This window comes from Tamandua tetradactyla, chromosome 8 (genome assembly GCF_023851605.1).
Source record: "Tamandua tetradactyla isolate mTamTet1 chromosome 8, mTamTet1.pri, whole genome shotgun sequence".
NCBI lineage: Eukaryota > Metazoa > Chordata > Mammalia > Pilosa > Myrmecophagidae > Tamandua > Tamandua tetradactyla.
The window spans coordinates 14,494,624-14,514,795 of record NC_135334.1 but is presented as its reverse complement, the minus strand read 5'-3'; the positions used below and the strand labels follow the sequence as shown (position 1 = coordinate 14,514,795).

The 20,172-nt window shown below is 36.7% G+C and overlaps 1 protein-coding gene and 1 pseudogene across 1 annotated transcript; both read right to left on the bottom strand.

Moving 5' to 3' along the window:
- Positions 1-334: 334 nt before the first annotated feature.
- Positions 335-1,250, bottom strand: LOC143644985 (olfactory receptor 8B3-like; annotated as a pseudogene).
- A 17,798-nt stretch (positions 1,251-19,048) lies between these two features.
- Positions 19,049-19,981, bottom strand: LOC143643214 (olfactory receptor 8B8-like). Its single transcript, XM_077111972.1, has one exon. It carries the CDS (start codon positions 19,979-19,981, stop codon positions 19,049-19,051), a length of 933 nt encoding a protein of 310 aa, XP_076968087.1.
- Positions 19,982-20,172: the final 191 nt, after the last annotated feature.

The window sequence follows — 20,172 nt, the reverse complement described above, 5'->3', positions numbered from 1 at the left end:
TTCCAATGACAAAATGTAACAGTAGTGTTAATTATTAAATCATTGTATAACCATTCATCATATTCTAGGAGAAAAAATGATTTTCATTAACAATGAAAAAAATACACAGGACAAGAGGTAGAAGCTGAAGAAATAGGGCAAATCATGAGAATACGAAGAAGATATAACAATACTAAAAGTAAATTTTGGGAGAAGGATCAAATAGTCTTCTTTGTGATACTAAAGAAATAGGATAAAAAGGCTGCCCCCATTATATTGTGAACAAACACACTGACCCTCCCCTTGTCTTGAAACAACCTGCAGAGGAGATCCTGTTTATGGTAAAAATTTTCTCCTACATAGGGTTTTTTTCAGGGCAAATTTAACATCTATATTCCTCAAGCTATAGATTAAGGCATTCATCATGGGAACCACAATGGTGTAAAAGACAGAAGCAACTTTTCCCTCATTCATAGACCTAGTGGAAGATGGCTGGAGATACATAAATACGCATGATCCAAAGAACAGAGAAACGGCAATTATGTGGGAACTGCAGGTGCTGAAGGCTTTGGACCTGCCCTCAGTAGAACTGATCTGAAGGATGCTATGGAGAATGAAACCATATGAGATAAAGATGGTGAGACTGGGCACAAAGATATTGATGCTCGCTATGATGAACACAACCAGCTCATTGACATAGGTGCTTGTGCACGAGAGCTGCAGCAGAGGGAGGATGTCACAGAAATAATGGTTGATGGTGTTGGCATCACAGAAGGTCTCAACGTGCACCCGGTGTATGCCATAGCACCAGATAATGCCATCAAGTATGAACTAGAAATAAGGTTGGCACATACTTTAGGAGACATGGCAATGTTATACAACAGTGGATTACAGATGGCTACATAATGATCATAGGCCATGGATGTCAGCATGTAGCACTCAGAGATGGCAAAAAAGCAAAAGAAGTAGAGCTGGGCCATGCACCCCTGATAGGAGATAATGTTCTTCTTTGATATGAAGTTGATCAGCATTTTGGATGTAAAATCAGAAGAATAAAAGAAGTCAATGAAAGACAAGTTAAAGAGGAAAAAGTACATAGGGGTGTGAAGGTGGGAATTCAGCCCAATTAAAGTTATCAAACCCAAGTTTCCCAGCAAGGTGAACACATACATTACAAGAAAAAGTAAGAACAGAGGGCGTTGGAGATCTGGGTGTTCTGTTAGTCCCACCAGAATAAATTCAGTCACAAAAGAGCCATTTCCAGAAGACATTCTGTTCTGGGGAATCTGTGGGATAAGAAGAAAGGGTTACATCAGAGGGCAACCCAAATATTCCCCTCCACAGGGTGGTATATAAATTGGAACTGCATGAGGTTAGCACAGTTTGGACAACAGACTCTGCCTTTCCACTACCGTGACACTCAGTCACAATGACTTCTTCTGATTAGATTCTTAAGTCAAAGGTAGCCAAGAGCAACACCAAATTAGTCTACAGATGAAGGCCCATTCTGCTAGACAACAACATGACTGATGGAAAAACCCAAGGGTATGGGAGAGGAAGGTCCAGACAGACTCCTTCAATCTCACCTGAGCATCTCTTCATTTATCTGAGCCCTCCCTTCACCTGCAGATCTGAAGGTAGAGGCCCTCACCACCTGGATCTGGCCTCTCAAGCAGTTTAGACCCTGCCGGGGTGTCAATCATGAGTAATGTCACAGGATTCAAATGAAAAGACATAAGTCGAGGGGAGGTCTGGTAACTGCCCCACATCACAGATTTAAAGCCGTAAATCTACAAGAGTGGGTTTCCATGTAGAGCGAGCATTGAGAAAGGGAACTCAGAGACCTTTAATTCCTAACATCCTCTGCTGGACCTCAAACAGCATTTTCTACCATTTTCACTTGAGTGGCCGGATTGTGTAAAATGAGGAAGCAATTGACATATTTTAATCCCTGGATGTCCTTCTCAAAATCGATAGTATGTAATATATATAGAATTGGAACTCACCCTCTTCAGGTCAGAACAACTCTGAGCTCCCTCTTTGCTTTGGTTTACCCCTAAGGACAAATTTCAACTCTGAGATTTTGCTTCCTTTATTCTAAGCAGATGCAGATCAAGCTTAATTTTCAACACACCTGGAAACTTTTCTGAGAGACAGATTATAATTTCCGATTTTAACTTTGAGCCCTCTGAAGCAGCAGAGAAAAAAGTTCATTCCTTAATAAAGGTGCAGAAGATTAAATGTTGGCTTAATAATATCATGCAATTGTTCATAAATGGTTTAGAAACTTGCTCACTCTCTTCACCAGGGAACAGATTCTGTATGTAATTAGGAAATTATGGGATTTTTAATTACACCCTAGACTATAACATATCTTTAGGGATGTAATACTTTATTCCAGTTTTTACCTCACTCTAGAGATTGTGCATCCCTCATACAGAGCTGAAATGGAACTCCCATAGTCCTACCAACTTCATCTCTCAAAGGGGATTTGTCTGTTGCATTGTTTTCTTCTTTCTTTCCATTTCCCAAGAAGTATTTCAACATGATTTCCTCAAGAGATTTCTGCATCTCTTTATTAGAAATTTCTCAAGGATTGCATTAAATGATTTTAAGATTGTTTCTTCAGATGCATGTCCAAATAATGTGTACCTTGTCTTACTTCTAATGTATTTCTAAACACCTACATGAAAAATTTCTCTAAATATCCTTATGAATCCTTAATGGCAGCATTTCAGTAACTGAGGTCATCAAATTCAAATTCTTTACATCATGGAGTTAGAGGACATGTGTTTGATTCCTCCATCCATTATTCTTGATCTAACACTTCAGGAAAGTTACTAAAACTCTCTCTGCCTAACAGAGTATGTCTGATGGGAATAACAGCATCTCTTTCATTGGCTTGCTATGACTGTTAATTGAGCTAAAATAAATCAAGTGCTTAAAATAGTACCAGACAAATGGGAAATAGTACACAAATAGCCCCAAAATATCAGCTATCATCAGTATGTTTTCAAAGCTTCCAGTCGATACTCCATCTTAATACTCATCAGACATCATCCTTTAGATTGTGTGCTCTCCCAAACTATAAGCTTTACAAAGACAGAGACCACTTCTTTCCTGTGTGCTACTTTCCTCCTGGTACAAGGTCAGAACAGAGCACATAGTAGGTACTTAATAAGTATTTGTGGAAATTAAGTTATTCTCTGGCTGAAAACCTTTCGAATATTTTTCACAATACTCATATGGTAATCAGTAGAGTCTACGACCACAATGACCTCCACCCATTCCCACAGCCACCACCCCAAATCAGTAACTTTTTAAGTTTTAGTTGGCCCTTGTCACTGAAATGTACTGGCTTCTGTATTAGTTAGGTTTCTCTAAAGAAACAGAATCAACAGGGAACACTTGCAAATATAAAATTTATGAAAGTGTCTCACGTGACCGTAGGAACGCAGTGTCCAAAATCCACAGGGCAGGCTGTGAAGCCGATGACTCTGATGGATGGCCTGGATGAACTCCACAGGAGAGGCTCACCAGCCAAAGCAGGAATGGAACCTGTCTCCTCTGAGTCCTCCTTAAAAGGCTTCGCATGATTGCATTTAGCATCACTAATTGCAGAAGACACTCCCCTTTGGCTGATTACAAATGGAATCAGCTGTGGATTTAGCTGACATGATCATGACCTAATCCTATGAAATGTCCTCATTGCAACAGACAGGCCAGAGCTGGCCCAATCAGATGAACAGGTACCACAACTTGGCCAAGTTGACACGTGTCCCTAACCATGATAGCTTCTAACCTATATTCTAGAATTATTTCATGCACATTCTAATTCAGCCATTTTCATTGATGCTAGAATAATCCCTCAAAACCCAGGTCCTATACTTTAATTATAATCTTCAAATGACATTTGAAGATTATAATTAAAGTATAATTCCACTCAAAACTCTCATTCAGCCTTGATTAAACTTAAAAGGATAAGTTCAGTGAGGGTTTTATTTGATGAGAAGCTATGAAGGAAATATTTTGATTGATTTAAATATTTTGAGTATATAAATATTGTGCAAAATCTGAATTTTTTCCGACAAATATAAGGAAGACAATATTGGAGAATTTTTATGTTTCAGAGAAAGCATGAATATAATTAACAACAAACATGAACAAGGTGAAGTAGATATTTAAAGTTTAAGTTAAAATATGTGGGAGAAAAATATGGAACTCATTAGTTTTACCACTAGAGAAACCCCTGCTACTGTCTCAGATATGAGGAACTCCCAAGTCAATAGGCCAAGGCCTTGATTTTGAGGCTTGCTTTTGTGATGCTCATTTATGTAGTGGAGAAGCTAAACCCCTATAGTTATGCCATTATGCCTAAGAGTTACTTCTATGGGATCTCTTTTGTTGCTTGGATATGGCAGGGGCAAGTAAAATCATTATGCTCTCCCCTGTGTTGGACATGCATTCAGGGATGAAAGTCTCCCTTGCAACATGGGATATGAATCCCAGGGATGAACCTGGCTCTGGCACTGTGGTATCAACTATGCCTTCCTGACCAAAAAGGGGGAAAGAATTGTAACAAAATAAGGTGTCAGTGTCTGAGAGAGTTTAAATAGAGTCAAGAAACTATTCATAAATGACAGCCATGTCTTCAAGAATCATATCTTCACAAACTATACACAACAAAGGAAACAGGAGAATAAGAAAATAATTCCCCTCACATGCCTTTCCCTGAATATGATGATGTAAATTTTCTCCCGAAATCAATAAATGACTTCCTTTACTGTTTTTCACTCAGAACTATGTCAGATAACCAATATCATCCATAAGCAAATGTGGCAAAATGAGTATTTCTCATTTTTTAACCTCTACCATGATAAGAGGATTCTGACAAAGGGCAATAGTGGGAGTATCAGTACTCTCTGTCACCACAAAGAAGGTAATGAAATATATTTGCAATAAGAAATATACACTTTAGGTGTATACTATGTTTTGAGGGTTAAAGCCCTCAAAATAGCAAAGGGTGGGTGAAGAGGTATTTTCCATCTGTGGTGGTTCCTGGGGATGACTGCCTGACTCTAATAGAAGCAGGGTCCCACAATAGTTGAAGGTCTGGAGTTTGTTTATCCCGCGGGTAGAGTGGTGTGTCAGTTAGAGGGTATGAGTGTCTGTAGGAGTCCAGAGACCTGCTGACGGATGTCGCCCTGGTTCAGCTGTGGGCAGCACAGGTGGGGAGGTGGAGGAGGTGGAGGAAGAGAGGAGCAAGGGAGGAGCCTTTTCTCCGAACTGTTCCAGGTAGATAGGGCAAGCTGTTACCTTGAACACCTAATAAGGAAACATCTGTGTTTTTTCATTCTGGGCCTCCAGAAAGGGAGACTGCAGAGAATGACACCCTGTGTGAGGATTTAACCAAATGTGGAAATAGTCAGCCATTTCAGAGAAAGCCAGGATTGAATGTGGAGTTATTCAGGAAGGACTTGTGGAAACTCCTTATGTCTGATGGGCATGATCCAAGGTTGCTGCATAGAAAGCCAACGAGAGTGCTTTGGGACATGTATAAACAGAGCCACTGCCAGTCTGGACTGGGGTGTTCAGAGAAGGACACATTGGAGGAAAAATAACTTCAGAGGCAAAACCGTGAAGGCTGAGGTCTGAAGTCAAGAAGCCTCGGCCAGAAGAGCGGACCCACTCAAGCCCGTGGAGAGGGTGAGTTTGCCTCAAAGGCAGAGGATGGGCCTTCCACCTCGTTGCAGTGGAAAAGTCATGCCACTTTAGGCCTTGGAGGGGGTGAAGCACATTCCTTGGGGTTTGGGGAGAGCCTGGCTGCCACCATATGGTGGGGTTGAGCATGTGCCCTGGAGATGGCAGAGAGCCCAAAGCTTGGAAAGGGTGAAACTGAGATAAAGGTGGTCTCCCCAGTGACCCCAAGGTTGCATTTGAAGTGAAGCAAGCCTCTGCATAGGCATTTGTAAGGGATGGGACCGTTGCTTTCTAAAGCCCTGAAGATTAATGATTCTCAAACTTTGAACTCTAGTAGACTTTGGCCTGTGGGTTTTCGAAACTGTATGGGTCCAGTGACCCTTGTGTTTGTTCCTCCTTATGTAAATGGGTATATGCATCCTATGAATATTCCTCCTTTGTATGTTGGCAGCAAATAACTCATTCTGAGTTTTACAGTCCAGAGCAAATGGAGAAAATTTTGCCTTAGGACTGTCCATACATTTAACTGACTCTGATGAGACTTTGTACTGATTTTAATCTTGTATTAATCTTGTATTTGAAATGTCACTGGAATGGTGTAAGGTTCTTTGATATTGTTATGGAATGAATGTATTTTGTATACAGGGAAAACATGTCTTTTTTAGGGTCTAGAGGATGGAATGTGTTAGTTTGAAATGATGTATGTACCCTAAAAAATCCATATTTTAACCCTAATCCCATTTTCTAAAGGAAGCATTTCTTCTAATCCTTATTCAATATTGTATGTTTGAAACTGTAATTAGATCATCTTCCTGGAGAAGTGAGTTAATCAAGAGTGGATGTCAAACTGGATTAGCTGGAGGCATGTCTACACCCATTTGTGTGGTTCTTGATTAGTTTCTGAAGTCCTATAAAAGAGGAAACACTTTGGAGAAAAAGTGATTCAGAGAGAGCAGAGTGGAACGAAATTACTGTGAGAAGCAGAGTCCATCAGCCAGCAAGCTTTGTAGATGAAGAAGAAAAATGCCTTCTGGGGAACTTCATGAAAGGAAGCCAGGAGAAAAAGCTAGCAGATGACGCCGTGTTCACCATGTGCCCTTCCAGCTGAGAGAGAAACCCTGACTGTGTTTGTCATGTGCCTTCTCACTTGAGAGAGAAACACTGAACTTCATCGGCCTCCTTGAACCAAGGTGTCTTTCTCTAGATACCTTAGATTGGACATTTCTATAGACTCGTTTTAACTGGGACATTTTCTCAGCCTTAGAACTGTAAATTAGCAACTCATTAAATTCCCCTTTTAAAAGCCATTCCGTTTCTGGTATATTGCATTCTGGCAGCTAGCAAACTAGAATAATCATTCTTTCTTTTAACAATTTAAATTCACTTTTTTTACTTTTTAAGTGGATTTAAATAAAAATCCTTGCTCATCATCTTTTTCCTGGGATAAGATCATTTTTTAAATGTAAGCCAATACTTTTGCTAATTATAGCAATATGATGCAAATACATACATATACAGCAGTGCACATTTCATAAAGAGTATGTTGTAAATAAAATCAACCCTTTGAAAAAATTGCTTAACATAAAATAAAGTTTCTGTTTTATTTAGACAGAAATTGCAATTGTTTCCTTGAATTTAGGTGAAGGCTGACCCAGCATTTCAGGTGATGTGACCAAGGTCTCAATTGTCTTACTCCTTCCTGGCCCTGCTGACTCATTGCAGATTCCACTTACTCAGTTGTCCACTGTGATCACTAGATGGCCGTCCACTGGCTGCCACCTTCTTTCAGGCAATGGGGAAGAACTGAAGAGCATAATCACTAAAAGCTTCAGATTCGGGTTCTCCTTACCAAGGTCAGGCAGAGAAACTCCACTCACTAAAACTCAAGAAGTGTAAGCATAACTCTCTCTTTTTTCCTTTTTTTTGCATGAGCAGGCATCAGAAATCGAACTCAGGTCTTTGACATGGCAGGTGAGAATTCTGCTACTGAGCCGCCGTTGCACCACCTGTAACTCTTCTTTTTCAGAGAATTCCATAAAGCAGAATATTAGATAGGAGAAAACAGTATGTGTTCACTTTAGAAATTGGAAAAGTTTAGTTTATAAGGAGGGATAATTGGATTATGTGACAAAATAGACAACTGAGATAATTAATTCTAAGAAAATATGATAGAACCAGGCTTGCATGCCATGAGATAGCAAAACAGCAGGCATGTTGAGAGAAAGTGGGAAGGAAAGAACCTTTCTAGAGTTGGTTAATTATTTCTCCAGGTTTCTTTTGCAAAGTCCAGCATGAAAAAAATTGTTATACCATGATAAAATAATAATAAAAGTAGGGTCTAAGACAAAAATTGTCAACAATGTATTCTGTGTGAGAAGGTTAATGGTTCAGATATATTACTCAAAGGGAGGTAAATTCGAGTACATGAGGAAATTCACCAGAAAATGATATAGCATATCTATGCCACTATCTCATCGCATACAGGTATTTTTTTCCCCAAAACATTTTATATACACTATTTTAATGATTCTGTGTAAAGAAAGTAAGACTATGAAAAAAGTAATGGTAAAAAACCTGTGAAAGTACATAGATATGAACTATCCTTATTATTATCTTCAAATAATTTTGCTCATGGAAATATGTCTTCAACCATGAAGAGTTTCACCAAAAGTTGAACTATATATAGTGATTGTACCCAGACCGCTTAATATAGTTCGGACAAACAGGCTAATTAACAACTTACTTAAATGGTATTTTTGTGCTAGATGATTGGGGCCTAAATATCCATCAAAAGAGAAAAAGGTAAAGATATTAAATAAAATATTCTGTCAACATTTTATTTATGATCTGGGGACCTGGGTTGAAAGTACATTGAAATGCAAACATATGTTTTGTGAAATTTTCAATGTTTCTGTTATGTGTGATGGTCAAATGTAAAATTCCCTATTTTCATTATATAACTTATTAATGTAAATCAGTGAAAACTTAGAAATACGTCTCTTGTACTTAATTTTATTTTCATTTATGTAATTAACTTTTATTGAATAATTTTTTGAAATAAAACACCTTCATAACATTAAGAAAAGTTTGTACTTGCTTCTGGACTTAATTTTTACATCAGATTTTGTGAATTAAAAAGTTATTGCTGGGGGCAGGCAATGGTGGCTCAGTGACAGAGTTCTCACCTGCTGTGCCGGAGACCTGGGTTCAATTTCTAGTACCTGCCCATGCCAAAAAACAAAAAGATGTTATTGCCATTCTTGATCAAGAATTCATAATGATTACAACTACAAATTTTTTAAAAATAGAAAAATATTCAAGAAATATTGGATACAGAGATAATATAGTGAGGGTGGTGCAATGGTGGCTCAGTGGCAGAAGTCTCTCCTGCAATGCCGTTTGATTCCCAGTGCCTGTCCATGCCAAAAAATAAAATAAATTAATAATAATAATAATAATAATAATAATACAGTATTTAGGGAGGGCAATGGTGACTCAGCAGGTAGAGTTCTCGCCTGCCATACCTAGGGACCTGAGTTCAATTCCCGGTGCCTGCCCATGCGAAAAAATAAAAATAAAAATAATGATAATACGGCGTTTAAAATCAAGTTGAAAACCATCCATAACTTTACAATTGAAATTAAATTTAATTAATTAAAAACATTTTTTCATTCACAAATTTAATGTTGAACCCATTTAGAACCTAAATCACCTTTTTTTCCCCAAATGTTTCAAAATAACAAAGGAGTCATAATTTTCAGACAGCTTATGCATTGTTGGAGTTGTCATGTAGTAGCTAGTTTAGATGCCTCTACAAGGACACATCAGCATGAAAAGGACTGAAGGGCCTGATATGGGGAGACAGAGGTGGGAGCTTCTCTCTACATCAGTGACCATCAGGATCCCTGTCCTGGCTCCACCACCACAGCCGGCAGGACTAAGGCTATGTGCTCTACTCCTTGGGCACCTGAAACACACACTCATCCCACAGCCCCATATCATGTGAATATGAATTGTGGATCAGATCTCATTTATAAAAACAATCTCCAATATTATATTAAGATGAGGGCAAACTGAATCTGTGTGGGCCTTAATCTAATATGACTTGAGTCTTTATAAGGAGGGAAAATTTGAACGGTAATAGGATTGAGAAGCTGACAGACATACAAAGGTGGCCAGGGGTTGTCAGGAGAAAGTCATAGATTGCTGGCATTCAGCACCAGGACCTTACAAGGTTTAGAGAAAGCATGTCACCAGGACATCCTGATTTTGGATTTCTGGCCTCTAAACCTTGAGATATTAAATTTCTTTTGTTTCATCCACCTAGTTTGTAGTATTTGTTAAAACAACCCTGGCAAACTAAGGCAGTTTGGGGTACCAAATAGTAGGGTGCTGCCATTTAAATGTCTAAAAATATTTGGAATTCAGAAATAGGGAGAGGTTAAAAGAATTTTGAATCACTTGATAGAAAAAGCTTTGATTGTCTTGAGGAGACTGTCACAGAGGCATGGGCTGTAAAGCAATTCTGATGAGGGCTCAGTGAGAAGTGAGGAGAGATGTACAGAAAGTTTCTATCATTTTAAAGAATACATATATCATCATAGAAAGAATGTTAGAAATATGAGTGGTAAAGGTACTCCTAGCAAGAAGGAAACAATGAATGTGTGATTGGAAACTGGAGGAATTATTATCCTTATAAAGTGGAAGAGAACATGGCAGAATTGTGTTCTGATGGTGGATGCAGGGCAGAACTTGTAAACAATGAGCTTAGCTACTTAGTGAGCTCTGCACTCAGACTGAGTTTAAATCCAGTCTTCTTCACTTCCTAACTTTCAGAAATTAGGCAAGAAATTTAACTTCTATGAATCTTATATTATCATCTAAAAAATGGGTCTAATAAAGGAGTTATTTCATAGGATTGTTGTGGTGATTAAATGAGTTAATTCACATAATGTTATAGGAGTGGACCTGAAATACAAAAAACATCTGGTAAGTCTCAGTACCTCTTTCCTTTCTCCTTCTCCATATTCATATACATCAGTTCTCAACCTTCACATGATGGAATTGTTGGGCTGAATACTTTGTGGGGGGCTACCATGTGCATTAAAGTATGCACAGCACCTCTGGCCTCTACCCATTAGATATCAGTACTACATACCTTCCCATTTTGACTCTAATATATTTACAGACTTTAAGGAAAAAAACATCTTCTAATGTTTCTGGGGATCAAAATCATTCACATTTAAAACCCTTGGTCTATATGGACAGCCTGCACCTCTCTGCCTTAACTGTCTGCTGGACAGTTCCATTTTTGTTTTACAGGTGTCTCAAGCGCAAAGTGACCCAAACTAAATAGATTGTTTTCTTATGTTTCCCAGCTCTGCATCTACTGAGGTCACATTTCATAATGTTCTTCTTACCACTATCCAGACATCCTGTCCCTAAACTATGCTGCCATCCTTTGCTCTTTCTCCTCAGTAAGACCCTTCTTCCAGTCTGCATGATTTAGAGAATCACTGTTTTTGAAATCCTTGTCTGTCCTTTCCTCTCGCTTATGCAGCCTTGGTAATCTCTCTGCAGCACAGATTAAGATTGCTCTAATGGTATTCTGAATGGATTTTTATGGAAAATGAAAATTTGACCCTTTCTTACCTCCTCCATGCTCCCATTGCCTACACACACACACACACACACACACACACACACACACACACCTATTTCAGGCTACCACTGAACTTTCCTATCAATGTGGTTACAATCATAAATTTCTTTAAATACTTGTGTTACAAAATTACAAATACTCAAAACAACCATTCACAGATAATCCACGTTATGCTATGATTGTCTTTGGTTTCATAACTCATTTTCTTGTTTTTTGTACAATTGAATTTCTATACTTTCATTTGCTTATTATTTGATGTGTTTTCCCTGATCTTTCCACCACTTTTCACCATTGTTTGTAAATTTCCATTCAGTTCATTCAGTCACTGCCATTCAATTTCATTTCCTACATAAGAGTTTTTCTGACCCACTTGTCTTCATAGATTGTCCACTGGATGTGATGCAAATCTGGCATTCTGAGATTTTCATTCACATTCATTCTAGGAATTCTATATCTCATGCTTGTGCTGGGTCCTCTATTACCTGAATTATATTTCCTCTGTTTTTGTTGTTGTTGTTGTTTTCTTACTCATTATGATGCAATATATATCACCTTGAGTTATTGAGAAATGTGTATATAATGCACTTGACAATATATGTCTGATACTGCCTTAATTGTATCCTCATATTTATTGGACATTTGCATGGTGTTTGGTTTGGTAAACTGACAAAATGCAACATATCAGAAATGGACAGGCTTTTAAAATGGGCATTTATTAGTTTACAAACTACAGTTCTAAGGCCAGGAAAATATTCCAGTTAAGGCATCAACAGGATGATACCTGGGCTCTGAAGCAGGCTGCTGGCACCCAGGACACCTCTGTCACATGGGAAGGCGCGTGGCCATCATATGCTGATCCTTCTCTCCTGGGTCCCCTTGCTATAGCTTATGGCTTCACCATCTGTGGCTTTTTTCTCTAAACTTCTCTGGGGGTTTCTCTCTTTTAGCATTTGTCTTTCTGTCTTTTATCTTCTTGTAAAGAACTCCAGTCAGAGTATTAAGACCCCTCTTGAATGAGGGTTCACGTCTCAGTTGGAATAACCTAATCAGAAGATTCCACCTACAGTAAATCTGCACCCACAGGAATAGATTAAAAGGGCACAGTCTTTTCTGGGGTGAAAACAGCTTCAAACTACCACACATAGTAAGAGACTATAAAATTGTCTAAAAATAAAGTAGTTTATGCCTCATTATTTTGAAAGCATTAATCCAATTTGCAAAGCTCAATGCCTCCCTGATTCTTGATACTTTTTAGGACAACTATTTGGTTACTTCACATGTATTTTGAAAGCTTTTTAACCTTTTATCTTCTCCATTGTTCTGAGTATTAAAAATGCTGAAAATTTTTATACATTTGGAGGAGAATTAATCAGGTCCATTCTGGAAATGTAAATCTTTCAGTTCTAGAAAAATGTTTTAAAAATTATATAAATTATGTTTTCCTCCTGATTTTACTCTCCATTCTCAATCTGCACTTTCCATCTTTAAGATGTCAGATTCTGAAATTTCTACTTTCTGCACTTTATTTTCTGTTCTATTTTCTCTTATTTAATCTCCTCTGCAGCATATGGTTTCAAATTTGTCTTCCAGGGTGTTTATTGATTTAATGTTTGCCATCGTTTTTAATGCTCAAGAGTACATTTTACTCTTATGAAACATTTTCTTGAGTTTTATTCTCCTTCTATTTTCAGTTTTCTTCAAATAGTTTTTGTCTGTTCAACATGATTATTGTATGTTACACATTCTCTATGAATGTTTTAGTTTAATCAGCTCATACCTTAACATTTAGGAAAGGATTCTACATAATAAAGACCATCTCAAGCTGGGGGCATATGCTTGACAACTGGGAAACTCGCTGTATATTGAGACATTTAATTGGGCAACCCTACTGGGAATGCCATTAGGTCTGTTATCATCGACTTGCTTGAAATACTGCAAAGGGCCTTCCAGTCTCTCAGTAATTTAGGAATTCTCAGAATCCTGTTAGCTGTGCTGAAGAAGAAAGCTGGGGGCTTTCACCATTTATTAGGTAAAACTTCCACTGAATTGCCTTATTTTTAGTATGGGAAGCCCTCTTTCACATATGGCTATAGACTGGCAATTCAGAAATTTTTTTAGATTATTTTTGTTAAGAATAAGCATGTTTTCTTTCCCCAGGGTTAAAATGGAGGTACTCAGCTGTCAGCATATAGTGGTAAAGGAGACCTGAAAGTTTAATTAATCCTGTTTGGTTCCCACTTTCAGCACTTCATCAAAAGGCAGGTTGTACTTCCAAATTCTGAATATTTGAGAGACTGCATGGTATAAATTAGGTATCTTCTCAGTTTTATCCAGTCCTTTCTTAATGTCAGCTTTTATAAGCATTATTTTAATACTGATCATTAATATACTTTACAACATCCAATAAATAATTAGTATAACCACACTGAATATAAAAGAGAAAAACATAACCAAGCCTAGCAACTTGGGAAAATATACTGATACAGATTCTGAAGCTAAAGACAAAAGAAAAAATAGGCAACTATACAGTCTAGGTATTAAATTCATTTCTCATGGAATTATGAGTCAGCAATTTTGAAGCTATTTATAAGAAAGAAGCAGGTAAGCATTATAAATGTAAACATATTAAGCAAGTAAATAGATCTATTGTACACACTTTGCAATTATTAAATGTCAGCTTTCTTACAAATAAGGAAGGAAGGAGTATTTACAATAAACTTAATGGTCTTGTTTTTGAATAAAAGCTATCAACATAAACAAATTTTAACATATATTTACATAAATATACATTCCTTGATCTATTTGCTGAGATCCTAGGAGAGATATCACTTAAAAGCAATAAATCTACATGCTTTTCAGATCATGGCTTCCAAGTAACATTTTCAAGTAGAAAGACCCAGCTGTGCTTAAAGAAATGACTGAATTCATGGCAAAGATGAGACTGGAATAACTTGTGGTGACAGAAAGAAAGAAAGTACTCAACATTTAGAACACATGCTTAGAAAGGACCAAGACTGAAGGGTCTCCCAATGGCCAATTGTGAAAGCATTTGAGGAATAAAAGAAATAATGATGACAATGGGTTATAACCCATAATATGAAATAATTATCCATGAGACCATACATATATTTTGAAAATTAATGAAAGAATAAGTAATAAGAGATGATAAATAGATAGATATAGAAGAAAGGAAAGGCATCTTTATAGTGGAACTTCGAATAATATTTGTAGAATGAATGGTGACAACTAAAAATAAATTATTTGAAAAAGCACCTAAGTAATAATTCTTTCATGTATGAATTAAAAGTGGATGCTAAAATTAGCATGTGAAAATAATGAGAAACAAGATATGTGTCTGGTCTTAAAAATATGTCCTAAAAGGTAATTTTAATTACAAGGTAAAAATAATTTTACTGTGGAGAATCCTGACCATGTCAACATAAGCAAATGATAAAAGTTAACATTATTTGGGAATAATAATACTTATTATTAGAAGTATTATAGTATGACTAAGAAGGCCATAATGTCACTTCTTTGAAATTCTTGCCAAAAATGCATACACTGAAGTTAATTATGAGGAAATGTGGTGGCCTAGGGCCTGGATTCCTCCCTAAAGAGCCAGTAATAGACCTGGCTTAGCCAAGTACAGAAGTCAAGAAAGTAAGCAATCTCCCTGGAGGGAGAAGAATGTAACCAGGAGGGAAAAATGGCATTGAATTTATCTTAGTCTTAAACGCTAACGTTAGCAAGACTAAGTTTTAGGCTCTTTTAATGATTATAATAGAAACCCAGGGTCCTCATATTGTATGGAATGTCTTTGTTCTGAAATCACCTTTAGCATCCCCCACCCTGCACTCCTATTTCTTGCAGAGTGCTAACCCTCAGACCGGCCAACACCACAGAATCTCTCCTGTACATAAGTCCCAATAAATCTATGTCTAGTTCTCTTCCTGGTGTGGCTTTCAGATGCCTGGCAACACCAACCTGTGCTCTGCATGAACTTGGTCTGAAGCCAAAAAGGAAACTTAAGACAAATACAAACTGAGGAACATTTTACAAAATTATTGGTTAGCATTTTTTAAGAGACTGCATGCCATGCAAGACAAAGAAGACAGATAAACTGTTCCAAATTGGAAAAAACAAAATTCATAACAAATAAATTCATATGTGAGCCTGGATTGGATTATGGGTTAAAAAATAAAAAATATAATTAAAAACATTAAAACAGCATCATTGGGATAATCAGTTATATTTGAATAAGATCTTATAAGCAATATTGATTTTTTAGTTTTGAAAACTACACTGAGGTTAGGTAGGACATTAATTTTAAAGAAGTTGGTTGAAGAATGAAGAGGACTTCTGTAGACAACTTTTGCAATAATGTTGTAAAGTAAAATATTAAAAATAAAAATTAAATTAAAATAATAAAAAGTGGTTATGTTTTGGTGACCTATTGGATAGTAAAAATACTAACTTCCAAAATGACTTGTTTTATTCATTATTGGTATAGTTATTGTTATTATAATTTTATTAATCATTACCTATAATTGCAAATCTTTTTATTTTTGTTGAAACAAGATAATCCAATTCAACAAGTGTGTCTTATCCATACAATATCACTGACATTCTATATAAACCACAAAAACCATCGGAGAAATAAAAGAAATATAGTCTTTACCATATAGGTACTTATTGACTTATTGTTGATAGAGAGTTTAAGTTCACAAAATGTTCTTAGAAACATAACTTATTATCATTAATATATGCCTTCAGTTCATGATAAATTTCATTTAAAAGAAAAACAATAGCTAATATGTTTCATCTAACTTAATGTGCATTGTTTTTGTTTCAGTGACAACAAAATTCACCATAAACACTCTAAGCTCTATTTCAAAATTTTAACATCATTTTTTATGTTGCAATTTTATTGTACTTATTGGGATCATGAGATACATATAATTTCTCCTCAGAGAAATATTATTTGTTAAATGATATTTTACTATTGCTATTGAAATAAGATTACCCAATTAAAACAAGCATATCTTGATCACCCAGTATTCTAAATTTGTACAAAGAGCAGCAAAGTATTGTAGAATTAAAAATATAGCTTCCATTCTAAAGATGTCTATCATATTATTGGTGAGACAGACACTAGGTATGCTCACAAAATGTTTCTAGGAGCATAGTTAATTAATCTTAATATACATGTTTGCTTCACAAGTATTGATGTAAACGAGTAAAACACTGGCTAAACTAAAACAAGGGTTATAATTATTCATCTACCTTAATGTGCAATATGTTTCTTGCTTAGAGATACTTTTTTTTCAATAAAATTTTATCAAAAGGGATAGAAAGGAAAAGAATAAATTTTAAAAAAATTCCAGACTAGGTGAATTCTTTTCTATAAATGCAGGTAAGTGAAAATCAGGCAGGTTGACATTGCAGTTAGGGAACAGAACATGAGTGGCCATTGAAGCTTTTAGTGATGGATTTAACAATGCTAACTATCTAAAAACAAACAAACAAGCCAGCTATGCTAAATTTCAAAATACCTACCTGTTGAATGGAAATGAGAAAAATGGTGAAGTAAACATTACGAAATGTTTAAATTGTTACTTGAACTCCAGATTAAGAATTTTCCCAGTAGTTTTTTTTTAATTTTTTTTTTTGCATGGGCAGGCATCAGGAACTGAACCTGGGTCTCTGGCATGGAAGAAGAGAACTCTGCCTGCTGAGCCACCATGGCCCACCCTCAGTTATTTTTTTTAGTGTCAATTTCTTCAAAAGAAAAATAATCCAACACCCTATTCCAGAAAAGACATTGTCACAAATGTACTTATTCACCAGATGTTTCTGTCGAATTATAATTGCTCTCATAGCTGCAATTTGAGGTTTTAAAACTTAAAATCTCAGGGGTACAAGGCTAGTTCAGTGGTAGAATTCTTGCCTGCCATGCAGGAAACCTGAGTTCAATTCCCGGCTCATGGACTTCCCACACAAACAAGCAAACAAATGAAAAACCAAAGAAACAAAAAAAAATTCAACAAATGGCACTACAATAAGAGGATATTCACATGGAAAATGAATGAAATGTGACCCCGGCCATATAGCCTACAAAAAAAATAATAAATAAAGACCTTAAAATCCCTAGGGGGGACATAAACAGGTATGATGAAGTTGTCGCCTAGGTCATCCAGCCCTCTGGTTCAATCTTTCTTTAAGCAAATAACTTAAGTCTCAATCCCACAAAAGAAATTCTGGGATCAAAATAGTATTTCCAGGGACTTCCAGAAGAGAGAGGAAAGGGGTGAGTAGAGGATTTCATTTTCCTAATTCCTGAGTTTCACTTATGACTCACTATTTTATCTCCTAAAGGTACTGTCCTCTCTCTACCTGATTCTACAAACATGTGGACAAATCATATCCTCCTTTATTCCACAGAAGACTATTAATACATGAGTATTGTACACTACAGTTTTCACAAGCTCTAAGGACAATAAAGATAATTACAGAATTCTATAGTATATGACACAGACTCAGATGGAAATGACATTTGTAAACCCTCATTTGCTTTTCCCCACCGAGCAACTTGTTATTATTGATCATATATCTCTGCTAGCCTTGGCTTAATGACATATCATTATTCTCCTCTCTCTCCACTGCAAGTGTTTTCGAATCACAAGCACATACAAATGTTCCAAATTTACTTTACATATTTTATTTCATAGAAAGGCAGCTTTACATTGATCCAAACATCTTGCAATGATAACAATGAAAATAACCCATCATAGAATTTCCCCAAACAAACAAATAAACAAAGCCCACCTTGAGAAAAATTCATCTGTCCTCCTGGATGAAAGAACAACTTTCAAAACATTGAAATGTTTCTCCATTTGCATTTTATAGAAATAAAAGTAATACAATATAGTGAAAGCAAAGTATACTAAAAAAAGCAATAACCTTAAAATGTGGAAGGGTAGGTCCATGATTTCATTTGAGAAGCTTTAACACATTAACACCCTGGGTTCCAGTTTCCTCTCCCAGCAATACTCATGATAATTACTCCTTTATTCAACAGAAGACTACTACATAATTACAAAATTGCATGATAATCAACTACTATATACTTGCTTGGGTGTTCAAAGATACGTAAGAAATCTCTAGGTAGTAGAAGATTAGTTCATGGCATATACATCTTCTAAATGGGATATAGTTGACAACATTATGGAATCTTCTATATAGATGGAATCCTGGCATTCAGATGAGACCTACTTCTGCCCATAAAGGAAGGAAAGAAAGGAATAGAATTAAATTGACTCTTTCTTCCATTGGCACATTACAATGTGTCCTAGCTCTACCCTCCAATGACAAAGGGTTACTCCAGAGATACTTTATTTGATAATTTGCAGAATCATTCCTCTTTTTCAAGGAGAAAGTAGAAAATTCAAACTGACAAGGAGAAAAAACAGAGGTAATAAATCTCTGCCTTGATGTTATGCTTAAATAAGAAAAAAAGGTGAGAAGGAGAAGAAAGGTGCATAAATATTGAGGAAAGGAGGAAGAACTATGCATAAAATAGGAAATGTTTCCTTCAACATGGTAAGAAAGAAATAGGATAGGAAGGCTACAACCAAAAAAGATGTTGTAGTTATAGAAACAGCATCTCCATGTCCTTAAACTATCTAGACCAAAAGAAACAGATTCTGATCAAACCATTGTTCTTTTCAGGGTTTTTCTCATGGCAAGTTTAACATCTTTATTCCTCAAACTGTAGATTAAAGGGTTCATCATGGGAACCACAATGGTGTAAAACACAGAAGAGATTTTTCCCTCATTCATAGACCTGGCAGAAGATGGTTGGAGATACATAAATGCACAGGATCCAAAGAACAGAGATACAGCCATTATGTGGGAACTGCAGGTGCTGAAGGCTTTGGACTTGCCCTCAGTAGAATTGATGTGGAGGATGCTGCAGATAATGAAACTATACGAGATAAAGATAGTGAGGCTGGGCACGATGATGCTGATACCAGACACAATGAACACCACCAGCTCATTGACAGTGGTCCTTGTGCAGGAGAGCTGGAGCACAGGGAGGACATCACAGAAATAATGGTTGATGGTGCTGGCATCACAGAATGTCAGTCTCAGCACATTTGCAGTGTGGGCCATAGCACTAGAAAATGCCATCAAGTATGAACCCAAAATAAGGTTGACCCACACTTTAGGGGACATGGCAATGTTATACAAGAGTGGATTACAGATGGCCACATAGCGATCATAGGCCATTGATGTCAGCATATAGCACTCAGAAATACCAAAAAAACAGAAAAAGAAGAGCTGTATCATGCATGAAATATAGGAGATAAGATTCTTCCTTGATATGAAGTTGATCAGCATTTTAGGAGTAATAACAGAAGAATAACAGAGGTCTATGAAAGACAAGTTTATGAGGAAAAAGTACATGGGGGTGTGAAGGTGGGAATTAAACCCAATTAGAGTTATCAAGCCCAAGTTTCCCAACATGGTGACCATATACAAGACTAGAAATAGGAAAAACAGAGGGAGTTGGAGATCTGGGTTGTCTGTAAGTCCCACCAGAATGAATTCCAACATGAAAGAGCTATTTCCAGTATCCATTCTAGCCTGGGGATCTGTGAACACAAGAAAAGGGTTACTATAGAGACTATCGAGTGTTTCTCAAAATATCTTCCCACAGGAGTGGGCTCTGCAGCGGGAATGTCTGAGACTAACCCACTATGAACCCAGACAATCAGCCTTTAACACTATCGTGATAATGAATGACATTGACTTCTTAATAGAGTCCTAAA

Bases quoted from the DNA above. Each gene is read 5' to 3' on its own strand.
- LOC143643214 (XM_077111972.1), bottom strand. From the start codon at position 19,981: ATGGATACTGGAAATAGCTCTTTCATGTTGGAATTCATTCTGGTGGGA.